Source organism: Sceloporus occidentalis, unplaced genomic scaffold (genome assembly GCF_023333645.1).
Source record: "Sceloporus occidentalis isolate IW3139 unplaced genomic scaffold, rSceOcc1.0.p SCAF_2, whole genome shotgun sequence".
Taxonomy (NCBI): Eukaryota; Metazoa; Chordata; class Lepidosauria; order Squamata; family Phrynosomatidae; genus Sceloporus; species Sceloporus occidentalis.
The window spans coordinates 205,249,831-205,273,741 of NW_028316982.1; the positions used below are offsets into that span (position 1 = coordinate 205,249,831).

The following is a 23,911-nucleotide window of genomic DNA, read 5'->3' on the forward strand; positions in this document are numbered from 1 at the left end:
TCCCATCACTGATTACGGTGGCTAGGGCAAGTAGGACTTGCAGTCCTATAGCAATGAAGGGCTAGATGATTCCCACCCCTTTTATATTGCTATGCATGGTGTGTGTGTGTGTGTGTGTGTGTGTGTGTGTGTGTGTGTCTAATGCATATTCATGCAATGTGAAATACCATGTGTGACATTCTGCATATGGCACCCTTCTTCCCCTGTTTGCAAATGATATATTTTGTATAGAAAATTGATAGCATCTGAAGGCCCAGAGAACAAAGAGGACTTTGACCCTCATGCCATCTTCTACCAAACCTAGTAAACAGTTATTTTAATCTTGGAGCTCATTTACTTTTGCACACTTTTGTTAGCTGAAAGCAACCTATCGTTAATTTCCTTGTAATCACAATAACTTTTATATCCATCACAAGAAAATCTGAACTAGCAGCTTAGAAAGGTACCAGCCTCCTCTCTTGTATTAATATCCATCCATGTGTTGCATAACCCTCATTACCATAGTAACTAGCACCTCACAATTATTAAAGGTTTTTATCCTCACAGAACCCGCTCTAAGGTTGGGAAATAACCTCCTCCACATTGCAAGGCTGGGACAAAGGAATTGAGCAAATAATGTTGACTTGCTTGGAGTCACACCAAAGATCTGGGACTGGTCCAGGAATGGATCACATTACAATTCTTAGGGGGTAATATAATACAATGCATACATATAGAAACATGACTGTGCACACCCCAACATTCCAATGTATGAGAGACGACTTAAAAAACAGCTGAGCTTGGGCAAAGTTACATTTTGGACTCCAGCTCCCAGAACTCTGCAGATAGTACATGTCAAAAAATAATTTTCCCAAGCTCTGGAAATAGACAAATGTTTTCCAAGCCTGTAAATGCTTAGGCAATTCAGAATGGACATGAAGGGAATGTGCCCATTATGGGGCCTTATGATACGTTTGTAGGGTCAAGAATGTAGCACTGCCATTTGTTACCTTGTACTAAGAAACTTTTTAGAAAGCACAGCTTCTATAATCATTCAAACAGCCCTTGGCAGTTTGTGCAACTCCAATGACTTTGGCACACTTTTATCATTTTAGTTGGGGTAACATGCAGAAATGCCTTCCAGCACAATTTGTTTTTGGCATATTACCTGTTTGGATATATGACATTATTCAGTGGTTTGCCATTCTCGTTAAGCCAACGATTTGCTAAAGCCTGTTGGATATTTGGCCTCTTTGCAGGATCTGGTTCTAGCAGAGATCGTAGGAAGTTTACAGCAGCTGCAAAGACATTGAAAGAGAAGGGGAAAGTGTCAAATACTTTGCAACTTGATTCTGTATTTAGTAAATGAGTAATTACACAAAAGTAAGCTTACCAACAATGTGAAAACTACCGGTATTATCCCCAGATCTTTTAGTTATGATATAATTTTCCAATTTAGAAAAGCACACTGATCCATTCCAGGAGTGTGAGGTGCATAACCTGTGGATTGTGACTGCTCAGTTCAGCTAACATAAACTGAATAAGTAGCTTCATCTTATCAAACATAGTATCATCAGAGAATAGAAGTGGCAAAACCTCCTCTGAGTATTCTTTGCCTAAGAAAACCCTATGAAATTCATGGGGATAAGTCAACAGGAACTTGAAGCCATATATATATATATATACACACACACCACCACCATCGAATCATCATCATCACCATCATCACCATCATCAATTCCAAGGATCTCCAGAAATTGAATCAAGATCTGTCAGAATATTTGCAGCAAGGTGTTCTAACATTCAATTGGTTAACAAAAAGTATAACTCATCCTACATAGATTAGGCTACTGAAATGAAGGTGTGGAAAGAATGGCAGCAGCTTGGTAGAACCAAAAGAAATTTTCTGAACTCAGTTCAGTTTTGGCATTAAAAACAAATTTCTAGGCTTAGAATATGCTGAGCAGCAACCATATACACACGGGCATTATTTTCTAGACTGGAATCAAAATGCAGTACCAAGCCTTACCCTCTCTGTCATCACTTTCCCCACCTAATGATTGACAAATCTAAATAAAATAGGTTCCAGTTTATGAGGATTCCTCCCAAGGCAGATGCTGTAAAATCAGGGTTTTTACTTGTGTGGAGAGACTCTCCACAAGAACATGTGTTGTTGATACAGGTATATATGTTTAACACTTAAACTGAGAATCTAGCAATTTCTTCCATGACTTAAAGGAGGGTCTCAAAGTCCTGTCCTGAAAGTATTGTTGTTGTTTTTTACATTAAATATATCAAGCAAGCTTTCAAAACGCCACTGGATTCTTTATCATGTGAAGGTGTTAAAAATTATACAGGGGAATTTAAAAAAATGTTGATGATGGAGTCACAGGTTTACATTTTGTCAAGTTGTTGTTTTTGTAGAAATGTAGGCCTATGACTCTAACATCGTCACTTATTTTCCCTCCAGTATAATTTTTCCTGAAGGGAAAAAAACTCTCAGAAGGGCTGTGATCTCTAAATTCAATGGCATAAATTCTACTCTTTAGACTATCAGTTCAGTGTGTGCTGCACCTTAAACCAGTGAGGCATTGCAATGAGCATTATAACTGCTTTTTACTTTTCCTGTCACTTGTACCAGAACAGTCACCATGTGCAACTGTGTGAGTGGCCCATCTGGTCCATTCACTGGTGACTGGAGGAAACATTTAAAGACGGTGCCAACTTTTTTTTCCTTTGTTTGGATGAGTTCCACAGCAAGTGTTTAGAAAACGTGACAGTAGCAATACTTCCCTTCTGCTATGAAGAACATTAATCCAAAGTGGCAGGTTTCATATATTTCTGAACCTCACGTGTAAGGGGACTTACAAGGAAGGGATGGAACTGTCTGAACAGCCTGTAATTTTCCTTTATTGAAAGAGAAGATGAATTTGCTTTTGAAAGGCTACTATTTCCAGTTGCATTCGCATCCAATGGTCTCATAACAATGCAAGGGTATTCCTGTAGCCATCAAACAAATATGTCAGGAAAAGGAAATATGTACTCATGTTTCTCAGCAGATCAGGAGAGTGGGGAAAGAAAGTGTTTTCTCTAATAAATCAGGGTTAGACGCTCTTTCTGCAGCATGGCATCTGCACTAAACATCCTGTAGGAATAATATTTCTGCCAAACTGGGGCTGGACAGTTTCCACTTTATGGAATGTAGGATGTCAAAGAGAGATTAACACACAAGGACCTACAAATACCCCCCCCCCCCCCGGTATTGTATTGTTGTATATAAACTGTAATGATTCTTTTTGATCTGTGAGAGACCAAGAGGATTCTCAGGTCTAAAACTAGAACTGTCACCCTACAAAATGCTGCAAACTGGAGCTAATTACAAGGAACTTATAACTCTCTTGTGGAAAAAGCTTCAGTGGCTACCAGTTTACTTCTAGGCATAATTCAGAGTGATTGTTATTATCTATAAAGCCCTATATAATTCAGGTTCAGACTATCTGAAAGACAGTATACCACTATATGAAGTGGCTCGAGTCTTGAGGTCCTAGGAAGAGGGTTTTCTCTTGATAAATAGCAATGTCTGGTGAGGACACACTAGATGACCTTATCAATGAGTTGCTCCCATGCTGTGAATTTTCTTCTATGGGAGGTCAAGCCGGCTCCCTCTCTGCTCTCTTTTCACAAACAGGTAAAGACCATTTTTTAATTTATTTAAACAGACAGTTGATGATTAATTATTGCACAGAAGTGTCTTTGTGGGGGGGAGGGGGATAAAGAGAAATACAGCATAGATCAGAAATACAGATGTGCACAAAACGTCTGAGAAACACCCATTTAGTAAGATTCATTTTAATTAATTATGGCAATGAAGAGAATAAAATGAATGATTGCCCACTTAACTGGGACTCAATACCACAATGTCCTATGGAAACCAAATTGGGCTAAAAATTGTTTTGTTTTTTTAAAGTAAACAATCTGTCACAAGTCATCGACCCTGGTGCACCTCACCATGTTAAAGCATATCTCAGTTATTGCTGACACAAGAGACTTAGGTGCTGTACGGATGGGCGGATACGGCGCCCCCGTCATGTGCTAGGGGTTGGCCGAGGATGCAGCGTCCATACTGGCCTCACCCCTAGCACATGACGAGGATGTCAAAATGGCGATGCCCTGTATACATGGGCGCCACCATTTTGACGTACCTGCTGCATCTCGTCCAAATGGCACGGCATGGCCGTTACGTCTTGACGCCACTGAAGGGTGCTTGTGGCGCCCTTTCAGTGGCGCCGAAAGGAGCTCCAAAATGGAGCTCCTTTTGTGCCGTGTATTGCTGGCGTGGCCTTTACATGGCCACACCAGTGATACTGAAGAGAAAGGGGCCAAGCGGCCCCTTTCTCTGTCTCCCCGCCGCTGTTGGGGTGTCCTTGGGGCATGGAGCCCCAAGGACACCCCTTTCCAGGCCACGGGGAAGTGGTGTTTTGCTCAGGCCCCGATCCATCAGGGAAAGGGGCGGGTGCAGGCCGCCCCTTAGTTACATCATTTATCCCAACCTTAACCATGCAAACAAAATCAGAAGCTATATACATCACAAAGAATAATATTCTGACTTATTACCAGCCCTATATTTCTGTATCATTGGGTCATAATTTGCTGTCCTTTCAGAGGCAACACCAGTAACAAAGGCACAGTCATTCTTTTCCGTTTCATTTACTCCTCTTTCTTACACTGTAATCTTGCTCTGTTTCTTTTCAGCTAACCAGTTACATGTACTTAAACCTCTCCCATCCACTTTTGTTAAAAACATTTTCCTTCTTTTTTCCCCACTGTTGTTTCACATTTTGAACTTCTCACTCTTCTGGTATTTCTTCCACTTGCCACAGTTCTATTGTTCTTATAATGAATTTAGAGAATCCCAGGGGGCCAAAATTTATCTTGGCCAGCTGTTTATTGTATTCTTATTTTTCTTTTACCTATCACTTCAAACATTCTTGAGTAGCTTGTTACTTTTTCTCAGCCTCATCCATTTACTGTCAAGCTTAATGCTGGTGCCTATTTGTGGGTCTCCTGTATCTTGTTCTGTTCACATTTTTTTTCTGTTACCTCATCAGTTTCCATTTCCTTCTTAGATCCAGTGTAAGCTTTCGTCTTTAAACCTCTTTATTCTTTGGCTCTTATCTGCCTATGCTTCTCTCTATATATACTTGCTTTCTTATCATCTTGCCTTCTGACAAGTGTTTCTTAGCTAAGTCCTGGGTTAAGGCTTCTGTTTCATAGCTCTGTATCTTTTTGGTTGATGTTTCTTTCCTCTGGAAATCATTGCGTGCTGACAGCCAGTCACCTTCCTCTATGCAAGTGTTTAAACTTATTATATCTCCTGAAACTTATGACATATTATCTCTTTCCTTTTCTTTTTGCATCATTACCTCCAATTCCCTCTCACTCTGAGATCCTTTAACTTGGTATTGTTGCCTTTTGGAAACTTCCTCAGTCCCTGCAGTGGCTCTTCCAACTGGTATACATAATTTGCAAAAAGATATATCCTTTATACAAAATTTCTATGACAACAGATTCCTCTTCATAGCCTTATTCCACACTGTGGGATTTATATATGGAATTAGCAACTTTACACTTTATAGCTAGTGCATGGTTGTTAATGTAATTTGCTTTCAAGCTGACTTTGACTTAGGGCATGAGTCTATGTTCCTATGAATGAGAGATCACAAGAGCCCTGGTTATCAATTTCCCTGCTCAGGTCTTGCAAACTCAGGCTTCTTTGATTAAACCAATCCTCCTATAATGAATTCTTCCTCTTTTCCTACTGCCTTCCACTTTACTGAGCATTATCACCTTTTCCAAGGAGTCATGTTGTTTCATGATGTGCCCAAAACATGACAGCCTCGGTTAGTTATCTTCAGTTCTGGTTAGGGGTCAGGCTTGATTTGCTCTTGGATCCATTCATTTGTCTTTTTAGAGGTCCATGGTATCCACAGAACTCTCTCACAGCACATTTCAAACGACTTGATTTTCTTCACTGTCTGCCAAAAACCTTCACTCAGAGAATTTGGTTTTCATAAGCTATGTGATCCACCAGATAACATACAATAGTGGGAACCATGTGAGTTAGCAGATGTTGTCAGACTGCAACTCCCAACATGCCTCATCATCTATTCTAGCTAGGAATACTAGGAGTTGCAGTCCAACAAGATCCGGAAGTCTGCATGGTTCCCACCCCTGATCTACATGGAAAGCAAGGAAAACTATAGGCTAGAGGAAGAGGTACAGACTTAAATGGGGTCAAATGTGCTAACCTAAAATCTGCAGAAGGCTATATTTGAATACTGCCTCCTGCAGCTCAGTTCAATTGCTGAATAAGGAATGCAGAAAATTCCCACCTACATATGCCTCTAACATACTTGTTACATGAAGGCCCAGCATACAGTCGGGCCCTTCTTATACACAGATTTTTTATACACGGATTCAAGCATACACGGTTTGAAAATGTTCAAAAAAGGTATAAATTTCAAATATCAAACCTTGATTTTCCATTTTTTATAAAGGACACCATTTTGCTATGTCATTATATTTAATGGGACTTGAGCATCCACAGATTTTGTTATACACAAACCCCAGCGTATAACAAGGGTCTACTGTAGTATGCTGCATACTATGTCTGTATAAAACAAGTTAACACTCACTTTGGCAGCTAAGAATAATTGTAGCCTAGCTTTGTGAGACATCCCCCCTTAACCAAATTTGATATACAATGCATAACATTTCTGTACTATTAATTATACATACATTATTCAAGGTTTATAAATGCTAACATTTCATTTAATTCTCCATGGAACTGGATTAAAGGACTACACACTCACACATTATTCAGATACCATTATTCAGAGGTGATTGTTGAGGTACAACCAACTACACTGCCACAATTACTCTGTGGCATATGTATCCTGAATACAGTTCTGCACCATATGCAGTGAGGAAGAGAGGTATAAAAATAAGATGGGTATACACTGAAACTCTAGGGCTCTGCACAACCAACCCTTCTGGAGGCATTCCACTAACCCTTACTTCATTTTCCTGTTCCAGATGGAATATATCTGAAACTCAACACTCATGAAAAAGAGAAACCATGAATTAGTCTGAGGTTACAGCCAAGTTCTACAATTTTGGAGTCCATCCCATCTAAAATCAATAACAGAGTCCCTATATTTCCTAAAAGGCTTTGTGGAAAGCCTTCTTAAAGAATGAGGTCTGTGGTTGCAATCCTATACTCTCCTAGGGCGGAGTAGGCTGCACAGAACACGAGACCTGCTTCTGAGGAGATAAGCATGGCACTTACAACTCTGAATTTCATGTCAATTGAAAACTGTAACTATTTCTAGATTAAATTACCAGTTGGGAAATAAATCAGGCAACTGGCTATCTGAAATAATATCACATAATGCTTCCTGAATATTTTTCTGACCCACAAAATGTGGGCTGTTTGCATTTGTCAAAATCTCCTGGGTTGGGATGTAATCTAAAAAATTACCATGCAGTGTATGGGCAGGATTGTTTCTCAGTAATAGAGTTCATGATTGCATCTCTCTGGTCATCTCCAGGATCTCTTTCACACTGCACAATTATAGCACTTTGATACCACTATAACAGCCATGGTGACATTCTACAGAATCCTAGGATTTGTAATTTGGTAAAATGCTAGAATTTCCGAGCAGAGAATTCTAAATACCTCACAAAACTACAAATCCCAGAATACTACAGGATGTAGCCATGGCAGATAAAGTGATATCAAAGTACTATAATTATGTAGTGTAGAAGAAAGGGAAGAATAGGGGAGAGTGTAGCATCATTCCTTGAGATCCTCTGATTTAGATAAATATTAGGAGCCTAGCCATCTGTTTTCAGAATTCAAGGTTCAGAAATAATGCATGTGAAAGGATGGCTACTGTCTCTGTTGCTTTTGGGTATCCTGGAAACACTTCACTGGACAATGTGGAAAATGTGCTGGTGAACTAGCCAGATTTTGTGCCTGATCCAGCAGATCTCTTCTTATGCCTGTCCATGGAGCAGTAGATTCTGCTTCCTGGCCTTAAAAGCCCCAGGTTCCAACAAAGGCTAAGGAACAGAAATCCCTTAAACCGGGCACTGGAACTGTATAGTCTGGATTTGGGTATAATAGTCAAAAGTTTCCGCTGTATATCTTGGCACACATAGATGAGACAGATAACTGCTGAACAACTGCATGGAATGCAAAAGCTAAGTATCATATTAGCTCCCTGCTTCACATTTGCCTAGTTCTTCACAATTTCTCATGGTGGCCTCTGCTATGTTGGCTCCATCCTGCATTTGGTTTGGCCTCTGCTTCTCCCACTCCCTGGGCCATGTCAACCCAATACAGAATCCACTTGCCTCAGTGCAGAAGTCACATGCTACAAATGTGTGAAAGGAAAGGAGAAGGTGTAAAGCTCACCCTAGCTGACACTATGGAAACAAGCTTAACACCTGCACATGCTTGTGAAAAGAAGTGTGTATGTGCACTAGGACATACATTTTATGGTGCAGTCCACCAATTGAGTTTGCAAAGTGCTATTGTCTTCAGAGAATCAAACATGGGCGGGATACAAACTGCCAAATAGTACGTCATCAATACGTACTAGGGTTAGGAAGGGGCGATGCTTCCGCACCCCCCTAACGCTAATACGTATTGAATACGTACAAGATGGCGGCACCCTGTTCATACGGGCACAGCCATCTTGACGTATCGGACGCTGGGCGTCCGTACGCGTCGCGTCCTTGACGTAGTGAGTGCACCCCTGGCGCCTCGCTACATCGCAAACGCGACTCCGAAAGCAGCTCCATTTTGGAGCTTCTTTTTTGCTCCGCGCGGGAGCCGCGCGGTTTGGCTGCTGCAGCTCCCGCGCAGAGCAAACGGCGGCGGCGGGGAAGCGCCGCAAAGCGGCGGTTTGTATCCCGCCAAAGAAAAGATTTTCACTACAAATTTAAAGGCTTATTTAATGCAGCAGCCTGGAAAGCTTGGAGCAGTATTTCTATTGCCTATTGATGCAAGTCCAAAGAAAGAAATATCATCTTAAATTACTGTTTGAAGAGTCAGTGAATGTGCAGTCACTGAATGTGTTGCTTTAAATCAAGTCTTGATACACACAATTATGTAACATGGCATAAAGGCTAGCATCTTTAGGTCTGCACCATTAACTCTCTATCTTTGCAAAATGCAGAAGTCACATCTTCAGCACAGTACTATCAGCATATCAAACAAGTAGAAATGATGTTAACTGTATAGGATCTGAATACCTGCACAACAATCTGATTCTCACACACTTCCACACTATTGGTCTTAATCTTTTGGGGGGATGAGAGGGAAAACCTTCTGATATTAATTCATTAGTCCATCCACCAAGGTCCACCACAAAAATCAAACATGCAACTTTCTGTTTACTGCATTGAATCACTGAAACTAAGATGTGTGTGTAAACATTTGAATACCTAGGATGGTCTAATTATCACAGTGCTCACACAGAAAAAGAACAGAGTCAAATTAATTCTAAACAACTTCTAACAAAGTACACAATTAATGATCCATTAAAAAGCAGGTTGATCAACATATGGCTCCAAACTGCTAATCCACATTTTGCTACACCAAACAAGACAACCGAAGCAAATTTTATGGTTTGTTTTAGATGCAGTCTCATCTTAGTCTGCTGATCCACTACTAAAATTCAGCATTTAATGGAGAGACTGGCCATATCCAACTGTTACAAGAGTACACCCACTGAAGCAATGTGGTTTATATAAGTTATGATTTACCATTCAGCAACTGATTCAATAGGCAAAATCTGGGATTATCAATTGGATTTTGGCTATAGTGCCTCATTCAGCTAACTAACATAAACAATGTCAAGCTCTAAAAGAGAAGCTTTGCCTAATTCTCCCCAGCCCAACAGACAGTGATTAATGTTTAGGAATGTGTAAGAAAAAAGGATTTAATAATACCTAACAGCAATATGATTTATTATTGCTTCAAATGTGTGAAAGCAAGAGGAGGAAGGTTTCCTTAGGTCTTGGGCATGGAAGAAAAAAACCACATCATTTTGTAATAATTCATTTTTGCAGTTAGCCGAGTCAAATGATTTTTCAAGTATCTTGGCTGCAATTGTACCCAGGGGAAAATGCCACTGGAGTCAATCGGATTTACTCCTGAGCAAATTAGCTGTACAGAGAAAGACCTCAACCTTCTGATAGCTTAAAAGAAAAAATTAGAAATTACAGGCCAAATATATTCATTTCACAAATTCATTAAAGGTTTGCCCAGAGGAAACAAAAGTTGTGATGCACAGTATCAAATATGATGCTTGTGGTGATTAAAAACTATGTGTGTAACATAAGTGATAGCATTATTTACCTGTGGATAGCTGAGTAGGGAAAGGATTCATTTCTTTGTCTACCATTTTCTGATACAACGCTCTCAAACTGAATGGCTCCACAGTAAAGGGCAGTGTTCCAGTCAGCATTGCATACATATTCACACCACTGTAAAAGAAGAGGAGTGGGGGGAAACAGATAAGCAACCAGTTCCACTAAAAAAACCATGAGTCAAGACATGCAAATAATACACATTAGGTTTATCAGTCAATATCTATTGATTGTGGAACACATTAGAATAATAGAACCATAGAGTTGGAAGAGACCGCAAGGGCCATCCAGTCCAACCCCATTCTGCCATACAGGAAATCTAAATCAAAGTATCCCTGACAGATGGCCATCCAGCCTCTGTTTAAAGATCTCCAAGGAAGGAGACTCCACTACACTCTGAGGGAGTGTGTTCCACTGTCGAACAGCCCTGACTGTCAGGAAGTTCCTCCTAATGTTGAGGTTGAATCTGTTTTCCTGTAGCTTGCATCCATTGTTCTGGGTCCTAGTCTTTGGAGCAGCAGAAAACAAGCTTTCTCCCTCCTCAATATGACATCCCTTCAAATATTTAAACAGGGCTATCATATCACCTCTTAACCTTCTCTTCTCCAGGCTAAACATCCCCAGCTCTCTGAGTCGCTCCTCATAGGGCAAGGTTTCCAGACCTTTCACCATTTTAGTCGCCCTCCTTTGGACACGCTCCAGTTTCTCAATGTCCTTTTTGAATTGTGGTGCCCAGAACTGGACACAATATTCCAGGTGGGGCCTGACCAGGTGCAGAATACAATGGCACAATTACTTCTCTTGATCTAGACACTATACTTTTATTGATGCAGCCTAAAATTGCATTGGCCTTTTTAGCTGCCGCATCGCACTGTTGACTCATGTTCAACTTATCGTCTACTTGGACTCCTAGATCCCTTTCACATGTAGTCTACTTAAACCAGGTGTCACCCATCCTATATCTGTTCATTTCATTTTTCCGCCCTAAGTGCAGTACCTTATATTTCTCTGTGTTGAAATTCATTTTGTTAGCTGTGGCCCAGCTTTCTAATCTATTAAGGGCATTCTGAATTTTGATCCTGTCCTCTGGGGTGTTAGCTACTCCTCCTAATTTTGTGTCATCTCCCAATTCTGTCATCCAAGTCATTGATAAAGATGTTGAATAGCACTAGGCCCAGGACAGACCCCTGTGGGATCCCACTGGTCACTTCTCTCCAGGACGAAAAGGTGCCATTGTTGAGCACTCTTTGACTTTGGCCAGTCAAACAATTACAAATCCATGTAACAGTTACCTTGTCTATTCCATATTTTACAAGCTTGTTTGCAAGGATGTCATAGGGAACTCTGTCAAAGGCCTTACTGAAATCAAGATATACTATATCCACAGCATTCCCTTCATCTACCAAGCTGGTAATTTTATAAAAAAAGAGATCAGGTTTGTCTGGCATTACTTCTTTCTCAGAAACCCATGTTGACTTTTTGTGATTATGGAATTGCCTTCTAGATGTTCACAGACTCTCTGTTTAATGATCTGCTCCAGAACCTTTCCTGGTATTGATGTCACACTAACTGGACGATAATTGTTTGGATCCTCTTTTTTCCCCTTTTTGAAGATGGGGACAACGTTTGCCCTCCTCCAGTCTGCTGGGACTTCTCCTGTTCTCCAGGAGTTCTCAAAGATTATTGCCAATGGCTCCGATATTACATTTGCCAGTTCTTTTAATACCCTTGGATGTAGTTCATCTGGTCCTGGAGATTTACATTCGTTCAGATTAACCAGATATTCCTGTACCATATCTTTACTTATTCTGTGCTGAAATCCCCCCTATTCTGTCTTCTATGCCATTATCCTCAGGTTGAGCACCTTTTGCCTTCAGAAGACTGAAGCAAAGAAGGTATTGAGTAATTCTGCCTTTTCTCTGTCCCCTGTTAGCATTTTGCCATCTTCTTCACGCATTTCTTCACTGCCATTTCCTTCTTCTTCCTTTTGCTGCGGACATATCCAAAAAAGCCCTTTTTGTTGTTCTTAATGTCTCTAGCAAGCCTGAGTTCATTCTGCGCTTTAGATTTTCTGACTTTACTCCTACGCAGGCTAGCTATTTGTTTGAATTCCTCTTTGGTGATTTCCCCGTTTTTCCATTTTTTATACATTAGAAAATATGAAGCTATCACTGGTCCTACACTGGCTGTAACCCACCAATGTCTACTACTGGCTGGACTGGAGCATGATTTTGGCACGGCTTCCTGACTCTTAGGAAACATGCATCATTTAAACAGCATACCTCCAAAGTGACTCTAAGCAGCCTTATTTTGACCTGTCTGTACGGGGCCAAAGACACAACCTGAGATTTTTTGCATGCAAGACAAAAAGCTCCACTACTGAGCCATCACCCATTTCTATAGGAATCAAGAAAAGTGGCTTTCCCTTTAATGGTTAGAAACAACAACAACAATAACAACAATAATGATAATAATGCAATAATGTAGTACATTAATAAGGAATGAGATGCCTAAATAATAATAATAATACTTATTATTATTATTATTATTATTTGTATTTTCCCACCTCTCCCAGATGAATTGAGGCAGGATTACAGTCTGTTAAAAACCATACATCAATAATAATATATATATATAAATATGATTCTATGGTTCTAAATACCCTGATCTTGGAAGTTAAGCAGGGATAACTGTGGTCAATATTTGGATAGGAGAATGCCAAGAAATATCAGGTGCTATTACATTATATTTCAGAGGAAAGAAATAACAAGCCACTTCTGACTATTCCTGAAATTCACAGGACTGTTGTAAGTCTGTAGGCAACTTGGAGACATACACACACACATTAAGGAGAAATGTCCAGTTTCCTTGCAACAATACTAGTTATGCACTGTTTGTAAAAATAAATAATAATTTGATGCTGTCATTTTGTACATGATCAACATTATTTTGAATCATCCATCTACAGGAAAGACTTCAAGGCTGGTCTACCGAAACAATCACAGAACATGAGTGCTGTTCTGCTGAACAGTTCCAAAGCATTATGCCAGTTTTAAATCATTAAGAAAAAACTTGCAAGGATACATCAGGGCTTCTATACTTATTAAACATGAAAGCCACCTTGGATCCCATTTTGAAAGAAAGGCAGGTATAAATGTAATAAATAAATAAATAGTAAAATAATAAATAAATTAAGCATTAAAGCACTCATTAAAAAGAAGTTTAAAATATGAGAAAAAGTACAGGTACAGCTAATTGCAGTGCGCACCCACTGCGACCATGCAAGGTGCAAATGATTTATATCATTTCTTGTTACAGATGTGTGAAAATTTGCCTTAAAGGTGAGAAAAGCACTCCTGAAACTCCTTTCCATATCACAATCAGAGTCTGGAAATTTTACTTTTTAACTATAGTTCCCAGAAACACCAGAGAACATGGTTGGGAGATTCTGGGAGCATCCACTCTCCAAAGTAACCAATGTGCAGTCCAATTCTGCAACATTCGATGGCCAGCAGTGACATAGTCCTGAGCGTTAGCAGTTTATCATTATAAGTGAGACTTTCTCTGTGCAGAAAAATAACAGAGTGGAGGAAGGAACAGAGGCTAAACTACTGTAAGCTAGGGTGGTCAACCAGAAATTTGATGACTGCTCCAGATATCAGACCTAGGACAGATGAGCTTGGTTAAGACCAGCTGACATCTTATTTCCCCAGTGTTGTGGGACTATACAGTGAGATACATAATCTAGGCCTAAGGTCTTAGAAATTATCAAGACATGTGTTAAGAGGAAGGAAAGTATATTTTACAGGGAACAATGTAGTGTAGTTTTAGTGCAAACATATGCAATTATTCTTCTGAAATATCTCCCTTGGTTTCTCTCCATAAATGATCTACAAAGGAAGAAGCTATCCAAATTTACCATAATATTAACAATAGATCATTTATTACATCTTTTAAAAAATGTCTGTCATCTGTATAAGTCTTCACAGATGCTTCTTAAATCTGTTTCTAGCACAAATATCTTTTAAGAGCCCTTGTGGCACCGTGTTTAAATGTCTGTACTGCAGCCACTCACTCACAAACCACAAGGTTGTGAGTTCAATACCAGCTGGGGCTCAGGATTGACTCAATCTGGCATCCTTTCAAAGTCGCTAAAGTAAATATCCAGCTTATTGGGGGCAATTAACTTACACACTGTAAACCACTTAGGGAGTGCTTAAGTGCACTGATAAGCAGTATAGAAATGTACTTGCTATCTCATCACATAAGATTTCAAAAAATTTTTTACTCTTTATCTTAAAAGAGTCAAAGGAATAAGCTGTAAATTAGATCTCATTTTGCTTGGAAATGGCAAAAGCTATGTACACAACCTGGAAATCAAGAGTGGTGTCATCTGCTACATAATACAAGAGAGGGGGAAAGCAAAAGAATTGTGAAAGGACTGGTTCAAGAAATTACTTGAAAATGGGATAATGTCTGCACATAGGGACCACATAGAAAGTTCACTCACACCACACTGTGTCCTTACATCAAGCAGTTGCAAAACTGCAAATAATCAACTGCGCTGTAAGATACTGAAGCCTATAATATAGTAATCCTTTTAGATGAACATGAGTCAAAAGTTAATTGGTGGAAGATGTCATTGCTTGAGAAGGTAAAAGGCCAATACTTAAGAAGAGAACATTCTTTATATTCTTGTCAGAGTCAGAGCTCCAACTTACTTTTGATGGGTGACCCTATGTAACAACAACCAATTAAAGAGAGGTATGGCAGGTTCACCTTGGATTTTCAAACAAGACAGGTATAGAAAATTGGGCTCCAACATGTATAGCTCCCAAACCTAAATGCTTGCCACCACCTCATCAACTCCACCATGACCACCTTGAAGAATAAAACTCGTATCTGGTCCAACTGCAGTGAGATCAATGGAATTAACTTCACTGTATCAGACATGGCATTGTGAACATTTTTAACAGACATTAAGCAACTCAGCTTCCTTTTCCTGTGGTCCAATACATTCTTGTGAAATTTTAATGTCACTTCCTACAAATACAAATTATTTCCCAAATTTCTTCACATCAAGCACCAAATGTCTCTAATTTGCTTCATACCACTATGAATACCAAATCTTGGGTAGTGCTGTAGTGGTAAATTTTAAGATGCAGAGACACGTCATGACAGCCCCTGTACCCACGCCCCTGAGAACAGCCTAAAGGTTCAGGCAGCTGTACTGATCCTTTCCAACAAGTCAGTTCTAACATGTTCATTTTCACCAGAATTTGTTTCGTAAAGCTCTTACTCTTCCATTTAAAACCATGACAAGACATTTCAGTAATTTAAAATTTTAGTTGAGCATTTAGAAATACACTATAGGCATCCAAAGAAAAGAGGCAGATAAAATTACCAAGAGAATGCAACAACAGCAAATGTAAGAGTTCTATGTGTGGATGGTTTTCCATGTCTCATTCTCTGCAATGCTAGAAATTTGCAGACTGCAGAAAAAATTCATTGGGGGAGTAGAACTCTGATTGAGGGGTGTGATACCTTTGTTCTCCCTCTCAGTAGCTATACCCTGCAAAATACTTGCCATTCTAACAAGGATAGCTCATAAAAATATTTTTTGCTAGGAACCCTCTCCTCCCCCATTCCCTGCAAAAAGCTACTGTGAGATTTGCAGCTAAGTTCAGAGTGAAAAGACCACCTTGAGGAGGTGCCAGGTAATATTATGCCTAATAATAATAATAATAATAATAATAATAATAATCCTGTATTTTGATACTGTGGACCCTGGCTCCACTTTATTGGTGGCTTGTAATATGAGCAGGAGGTGATGTCTCAACCTATGAGTTCATGATAAGGAGTCCTTCCACAGGCTGCTTCACAACGTCACTGGTCCAGGATACCTTTTGCTCCTGCTTTCCAGGTACTGATAGTGTATACTTTTAGAATTCTGATGGCTAAAGTAAAGGATATACTCTATACCAGGGATGGGCAAAGTGTGGATATTTGGGGGCAAAAATGTATTTGAGCCTTCCACAGTTGCCACCAGATGCAACTTTTGAGGCACTTTGGAGAGTAGACTGTATCATCATATGTTTAAAGTGTTCTTAGTATATGTTGAAGTTATTTCAGTGCTGAGAATTATAATGACTAGCACAGTAATCCATTTTTTTCTTTATTAGCATCTTCTATTGAAAACTTTGTGCAGCTGCTTACATAAAGGTCAAAAAAAGTGTAAAAGAAAAGAAATGCATAGCTTTTCAATAATAGTAACTCACATGGACCAAACATCTATTTTGGGACCATATTTTTTCCTTGCAAGAAGTTCAGGTGCTGCGTAGGCTGGACTGCCACACTGTGTGCTGAATGGATCAGTGTATCCCAAGATACTTGCACAGTTGCTCAAGCCAAAATCTGTAAAAATAAAATAAAATAAACAGACCTTTAAGCACTACACTTGAGAAGAAGAAGAACCTCCCAAAATGACCCTTTGCTGCCATCAGCATGATTTGATTTATCCACTTAAAAGCTCTGCTGAGTTTAGTTGAGCTTTTCTGTAAAAAAAATAAATAAAAAAACAACCACCTTGATATTTTAAAATATATGACACATGTAGATCTTGCTGTGTTTGTTGTATCTTTTCATTGTACACCCCTTCCAGAGTTATTTAACATGAAAATCAGTATTAAAAGCTTCTCAAATAAATAACATAGATGTGGGGGGAGTGTAAATAGGGCAAGAAATTTAAATAATCCCTAAGAGGAAAGATTACAACATGAGTTCAAATATGTAAGCTGAGGTATATAAAACAGTATGCTCCCTGATATAAAAACAATCCAGTTAGAGCAATGGAACTTCATTTCTTCCATCTCACTTTGCACCCCTTAAGAGATGACTGATAACCAGTTCTCTGGAATAGGATTATCGCTATGCGGCTACATGGAATTGGGGGATCACTCCTTTTTACTTCTGTTACATTCCAATATTCTACCAGTGGAAATTCTGTGTTGGATCCCATTTGTGATACAGCACATCTATGTGAGAGAGTGGACTCTTAAGGGCACAATTTGATTTTCTTGAACACATTTTGTCTCAGATGTTACTTCTACTGTCAGTTAAGATGGTCTAGAGGGATATCAATGCAGGCAAAAGCCTTTTTGACCATATGGGGGACCAGGCACAAAGGACAGTAAAAGACAGGAAATAAAAATGTAAACACATTAGCAGCAACAAAATAACGTCTATTGAGATCCAGGCTATCTGTCCTGTGCAAGGCTATCTGTTCCTTTCTTAGGCAGAGAACATCTTTTTTGCTTTTTTGATCTCTGCCTAAGAAAGGAATGGTGCTAAATTTAATTAACAAAACTAGTTGGGTGAATATTTAACCGTCTCTTATCCATGGGCAGTGTGCCTGATCCAGATAAGATCCCCACATGCTTCTTTTTGAATAAATTATACAATCTGCTGGAACTAGATGAAAAGTATTTGACATCTCAGGCAGCTAGACTCTAAATCAAACTCAAAATAAACAAAGATAAAATCTGGGATTTTCTACCTTTAATCCTTCAAATACCCAATACCATTTAAGCAGTTTGTGAGCAGTCTCATGCAGACCTTTGTATAATTCATTGATTTTCTCATTCATTAATTTTCTGGACTAATTTTCAATGGTTTTCATCACCTTTGAGGTGATGAAGCTTGAAGCAACAGTCTTTGCCTGCATATCCAGACTCACTGCTGTTAGAAAATGTGTAGGCACAGAATTAAATACATAAACAGATGTTCTTGTAAGGGGAGTATTTTCCTTTCAATGCCCACAACTAGTATTAATGGGAGTTACAAACAGATAGTGAAAGAAGATGACTAATCTATAGTGTCTGCAGAAGTTGGATGCAGAGTGAGATGAATGCAGCTGAGAGACAGCGCATGCAATCAAGGGGCCATTGACAAATTATAGAACATCTCCGCAGCCAAACTCTAATTCTAATTTTGCAGATGAGTATGCAGAGTTTACAGCATGAGACCTTTTGCTTCGTGTTGTGTGAGTAAGCTCCAAGTGGCTAAGGCACAGGGGGAAGCCAGGGCTTGGAACTGAAGCTCTCAACCCCACGCAAGATGAAAATGCCAAGGACAATGGTAGACACTACAAGTAGCAGCCTTTTCTCCTTTTCTTCAAATTATAAACACTCTGTACAGCAAAAAGGTGACATGAACACCGTGATTTCACAAGACACTGTTAATATTTTGTATTTTCTTTGTGATGTCTTTCTGTTGATGTTTTACACAATGAAATACTGGCATTTTACCATTCCTTGAGATGCTGTGTTTCTACAGGGAAAGGCCAGACACCACATTTATCAGTGGCAAAAATGATGACAGAAAAGACACATTCTAAAGATTATATCCCTGGTATAGGAAAACAGGAATCCACCACTCTGCTCTAATGACAATCATATTTCTGGGACCTATCACTCAAAATTAAACAACAGCAATTTATCACGTGACTTACTGCATTCTTTTCTTGAATATTTACTTTAGCATCACTTCTAAAAATGGTTCTTATTACCCTAGATTTGAGAGCCAGTGTCATGTAGTAGTTTGAATGTTGGACTAGGATTCCAAGGATCAGGGTTCAAATCACTGCTTGGCTATGGAAACCGACTGAGTGACTTTGGGCACATTATACTCTCTCAGCCACTCTGAATAAATCTTACCACCCCCACCCCCCCCCAAAAAAAAAACTGTGATGGTGTTGCCTTAGAGCACGTTATCACTGAGGGCACAAAACAACAGCATCCTAGTTTTATTAGGAAGCAAACCTAAGTTGACTAATTCCAAAGTGACATGTTGAGGACTGGGCACTATCTGTCAGTATTCATTTGAAAAGACAGTTAACACCATCTTTACCACTTTTACCACATTTCCAAAAAAAGCACCCTTATATATTTTTTTCACATGGAGTTTTGTGGCAATTCAGAAGCTTCCTTAGATTATATTATTGGAAGAGATGCAGGCATTAACAATTTTAAAGGAGTTTCATACCAATAAGTTTGATATTGTTGTCTTCATCCAGCAAGAGATTTTCTATCTTCAAATCTCTGAAACATATAAACATAGATCATGAGGACATGAACAAAATTCAGAGATATAGCTGGGTTAGTCTGGAATATCAGTCTGGAAATAGATCTTGCAGCACCTTTAGAACAATTACTCTCAAAGTTGCTGCAAGATCCCATTTACTGTCACACACACCCATTTACATCCTCCCATACAACATACAGAATCCTTAGTAATGTTTTTTGTACTAATGATACTCATTTTTGTGCTAATAGCAATAGTTGTGACATAAACAAAATTAAATGTAAACCTTTAAATTATAATATATGCAGAACCTAAATGCATTTAAATATACATAGTTTCATGTGGTTAAAGTGAATGTTTGGTAAGATGTGATGTTTTTACAGAATTTTAAAAAAACGCTTCAGGTGTAGTTGGACTAGAATGCCCAGCAGGCTTCATCACTAGTTATGCTTGATAGGACTGATGGGAACTGTAGCCCCACATCATCTGGAAGGTCATAAATTGCCTGCCCCAGTATAAGTGAAAGACAGAAAATGGCTCACTGACTTTGAAACAAAATTTACAATATTTATGATCTTGTGCAGTTCAGACAGATTCCTTAGGCAGCTCAGCGGATCCAAAGTCAGCTTTACATTTCAAAAGGAAGCATTTCTCAGCACTGCAGATTTCATAAATACTGCACCAGCCGAGCCTACTTGCTTTTGATATCAGTAGACTGTAAGCTTCAAGAGCTCAAGTAATGGATGCCATGAGACAAGCTCTACAATGTCCCAAATAACTACATTACAGTCTTTCCAATATTTTGTTATTGTTTCATTGTAATCCATAATCACTGTAATGTTCAAAATACTTTACAATGTTTGTCTCTCCCTTCCTCATAACAGCACACCTGAGAATGTGTTAATGATAAATTCTGGAGTATGGGTGCTGCAAAATAACTTCAAATTATTTTGCTGCCTTGCTGGCATGCTATTTTATGTAGAGAGGAGGATAACCATAGCCCAAACTAGATGTGCAACTATGTGCACCTTAGCATTCACTGTGATATAGTTTTAAAAATATATATCAATATAAAATGAAAAATATACAAGTAGCATCAGTAGGAGGGCAGGAATTATCATTACTGGGATCAAAAGGGGGGGGGGGGGTTAACTTCTTCTTCAGTCCTGCATAAAATCTTGAGCTCCTACTGCAGTCCTGATTAAAACTGCCCACCTGAAACTGCTATTTGCCCCTTGGAACACAGCACTGGCACAAAAGGAAAAATTCTTTCCAATGCAAATATCAGTTTTGGGAGAGATATTTTCTCCAGTAGGATTAAATTTCTATACATGACAAACCTGATCATTATCAGCCCACCTCCCATTGCTTGTGTTGCAAAAATGCAAAATGGCTCCCTGGTGCTGTTTGTATTGTTTCCAAAAAATGACACACTCAGTACAAAGACACATTTAATATCACATCTAGATCAGCTCTGTTTCTTCTACAAGTGTTTTCTCCCTTTCGCCTCTTTCCTGTTGTTCCATGAAACTGAGTGGAACAAAGAAAAGGCCTGCGTGAACTTTTTCATTGAATGCTACATGCATGAATTGGACTGGGGCTCCAGGAGACCGGGCTTTGAATCTGCACTCAGCAATAGAAACGCACTGGGTGATCTTGGGAAAGTCACCCTCACTCAGCATCAGAGGAAGGTAATCACAAACCCTCCTCTGAACAAATCTTGCCAAGGAAAATCCTGTCCTCTGAACAAATCCTGCCACATAAATAAGAAACTACTTGAAGGCACATTATTGCAACAATGTAGCCCAGTTCATATTTCTGCAAATGAAATAATAAAAGATAACTGCTGCCTATTAAGGATACCTGCTCTTGCTCCTCTGTGACTAAGGACTTTATCACACGGGAGGTAAATACCCTCCTCCCATGATTAAATCACCATTCATTCCTGTTAATAACATGATTGGGGGGGATTATCACACCCCCTTGTGCTTCTCTCATTCTTGTCCTGTTTGTTAAGAGTAATGGAAGCATCATTTGATATTAATGGAAACTCCCATTAATACCAAATGATGCCTACATTACTCTTTACAAATGGGACAAGAATGGGAGAAATGCACGGGTTGTGATAATCGTCCCCCCAATCGTGCTATTAACAGGATTTAATGGCGATTTAATCATGGGAGGAGGATGCTTGCCTCCTCTGTGTGATAGTCTCCTGTGACCTAGACTTCATGAAGAGACCTCTGACTTCTAAAGAGAACCAGAATTTTGATCTTGGATGTAGAGCAACACCCACAAAGATTTATTTTGTAGTAAGGACTACAAGACTGCACAGACCAGCAGGAAAGGCCAGCCTGGAGGCAGAGTTGGGGTGTGGTGTCCACATGATGCATGCCCTGACTCCACCCCAGACTGGCATGACGCTGCATGCCACACCACGGCGCTCCTCTGGAGTTTGAGACTGCTTTAACTGCCCTGGCTCAATGCTAGGGAATTCTGGGAACTGTTGTTTTATGAGACATTTAGCCTTCTCAGACAGAGAGCTCTGGTGCCACAATTAACTACAATTCCCAGGTTCCCTAGCACTGACTAGGGCAGTTAAAGCGGTCTCAAACTGGACTATTTCTGCAGTGTGTTTTGGACCCTCTCCCAAAGCCTAAAGCCAGCTCAAAATGGATCTAGATAATCCATTTTATCTAAGAATATTTGCAACTAAGAAGCCATCAAATGTTCAATTTAAAGTGAAAAATGTCACTATTGTGCAGTGCGATAGGGGCATTTATTTCTAGGTCTAGGTCACAGGAGACTATCACACAGAGGAGGCAAGCATCCTCCTCCCATGATTAAATTGCCATTAAATCCTGTTAATAGCACGAATATCATCTGGGCCAGATGCTTGAGCCTCCATATTTCTCTTGAACTAGGGAGCCTTTCCTCCAGCTCCCTTCTGCAATAGATCCAACTTGACTGGTAGAACAGAAGGAGGGCTCAGCTAGTCATTGGCATCCACTTGACTCCTCCATAGGTAAGTCTGTTTCTTTTTCAGATGAAGAAGAACTTTCAAGGAGGGCATGACCAGCTTAGAAAGGAATGCTACTGAGTAGTGAGGGAGATGGGATCATAACTATCCACTGCAATTCTGCCTCACTGCCCCTTCCTCCAGTCTCACCTGCTGCTATACAGAGATCCCAGCTGGACAGACGTGGGAGAGAACAGATTAGGACTGGAAGCATATTTTTCCCTAATAGACCACCCTCTAAAAATGCTACTATACTGTTACACTCTGTCATCACTTGCAGCTATAAGGTTATGGGCAAATTATATGACCCACCATAATTTGTTTACAGAAAACATGGCATAGCATTTTTGTTTTGAACAGCTGTGCAGAGGTTCCACTAATCTGCTTAAAATATGTTGATGACATATTCCTAACCTGGACCTATGGAGAAGATTCATTCAAGATCAGAATTTTGTTAAGATTTATCCTTCTACAAACTTGATGAAAGAGCGCTGTACCACACATGTACATTTTTATACCACTGTCACCTCCAGACCATTCTATTCAGTAATGATCCTTAACCTTTTTTGGTGTCATTTCAGAACCTTTCAGAACCTGATGGACTCCATAGAAAAATGTACTTAAATACAATTTTCAAACTAACAGGAGGGAAATTGAAAGGGGGAGGGAATCATTTTTGCCCCTAGTTCCCAAGAACTCTGAATCCATTTATGGGCTCCCCAGAGGTCCATGGGGCACAAATTAATAAGCCCTACCATACCAGAAGCCAGGAAGAGCATATCCATATGTGAAATGCAGAGCCTGAATCCAAACCAGTGGTTCCTGTGGTTAATTTGCCACTACCAGAGGTCCTAATGAAGAAAATATAGTCTGTAACCAGCTGGGAAAGGCTGTTTTGCAACAGGCACACCACAAGAGGTAATGTGTGGGTAATCTTCCATGCCATTTTACACACAGGGAACAACGGCTGAAATACAGCAGCTTGCCCAAGGCCACTAAGTAATTCCACGGCTGAGCAGCATTCAGATTTTGGCCTCCCAGAGCTGAGAACAATGCAAAACATAGAAACACACTATACATTTCCCACCTTCCAAAACAGTGCTAGTGATCTTAATACCAAAGTTCAAGAAGGTGATACACATCTAGTTTCACAATGAAAGAAAAAGTGGAAAAAACAGATACACAGGAAGCTGTCTTTGCTACTGGTACATTATTAAATTCCTTTCTTTGACAGCCTGACAGTAATTGCACTGAATAGGATTGAATTTAGTTAAAATTACTTTAAAAGGGTTGTTGAGAATTTCCTGTGGGAAGCTATTGCAAGCACCAAGGCTTTTGCTTCATTGTCTTTTGTTGTCCTTACTCCCTTAAGAAGCTTAATAATCATCTTGT

At 39.6% G+C, this 23,911-nt stretch overlaps 1 protein-coding gene across 1 annotated transcript in view; it reads right to left on the bottom strand.

Annotated features, from left to right (window-relative positions):
* The window catches only part of HUNK (hormonally up-regulated Neu-associated kinase), an 82,804-nt gene that overhangs the window by 13,129 nt on the left and 45,764 nt on the right, over positions 1-23,911 (bottom strand). The window contains exons 3-6 of the mRNA XM_089512102.1: positions 19,462-19,517; positions 16,698-16,833; positions 10,409-10,536; positions 1,148-1,277 (exon numbers count right to left, since the gene is read on the bottom strand). Coding sequence (XP_089368228.1) covers positions 1,148-1,277; positions 10,409-10,536; positions 16,698-16,833; positions 19,462-19,517 — 450 coding nt within the window. The remainder of the gene's footprint in view (positions 1-1,147; positions 1,278-10,408; positions 10,537-16,697; positions 16,834-19,461; positions 19,518-23,911) is intronic.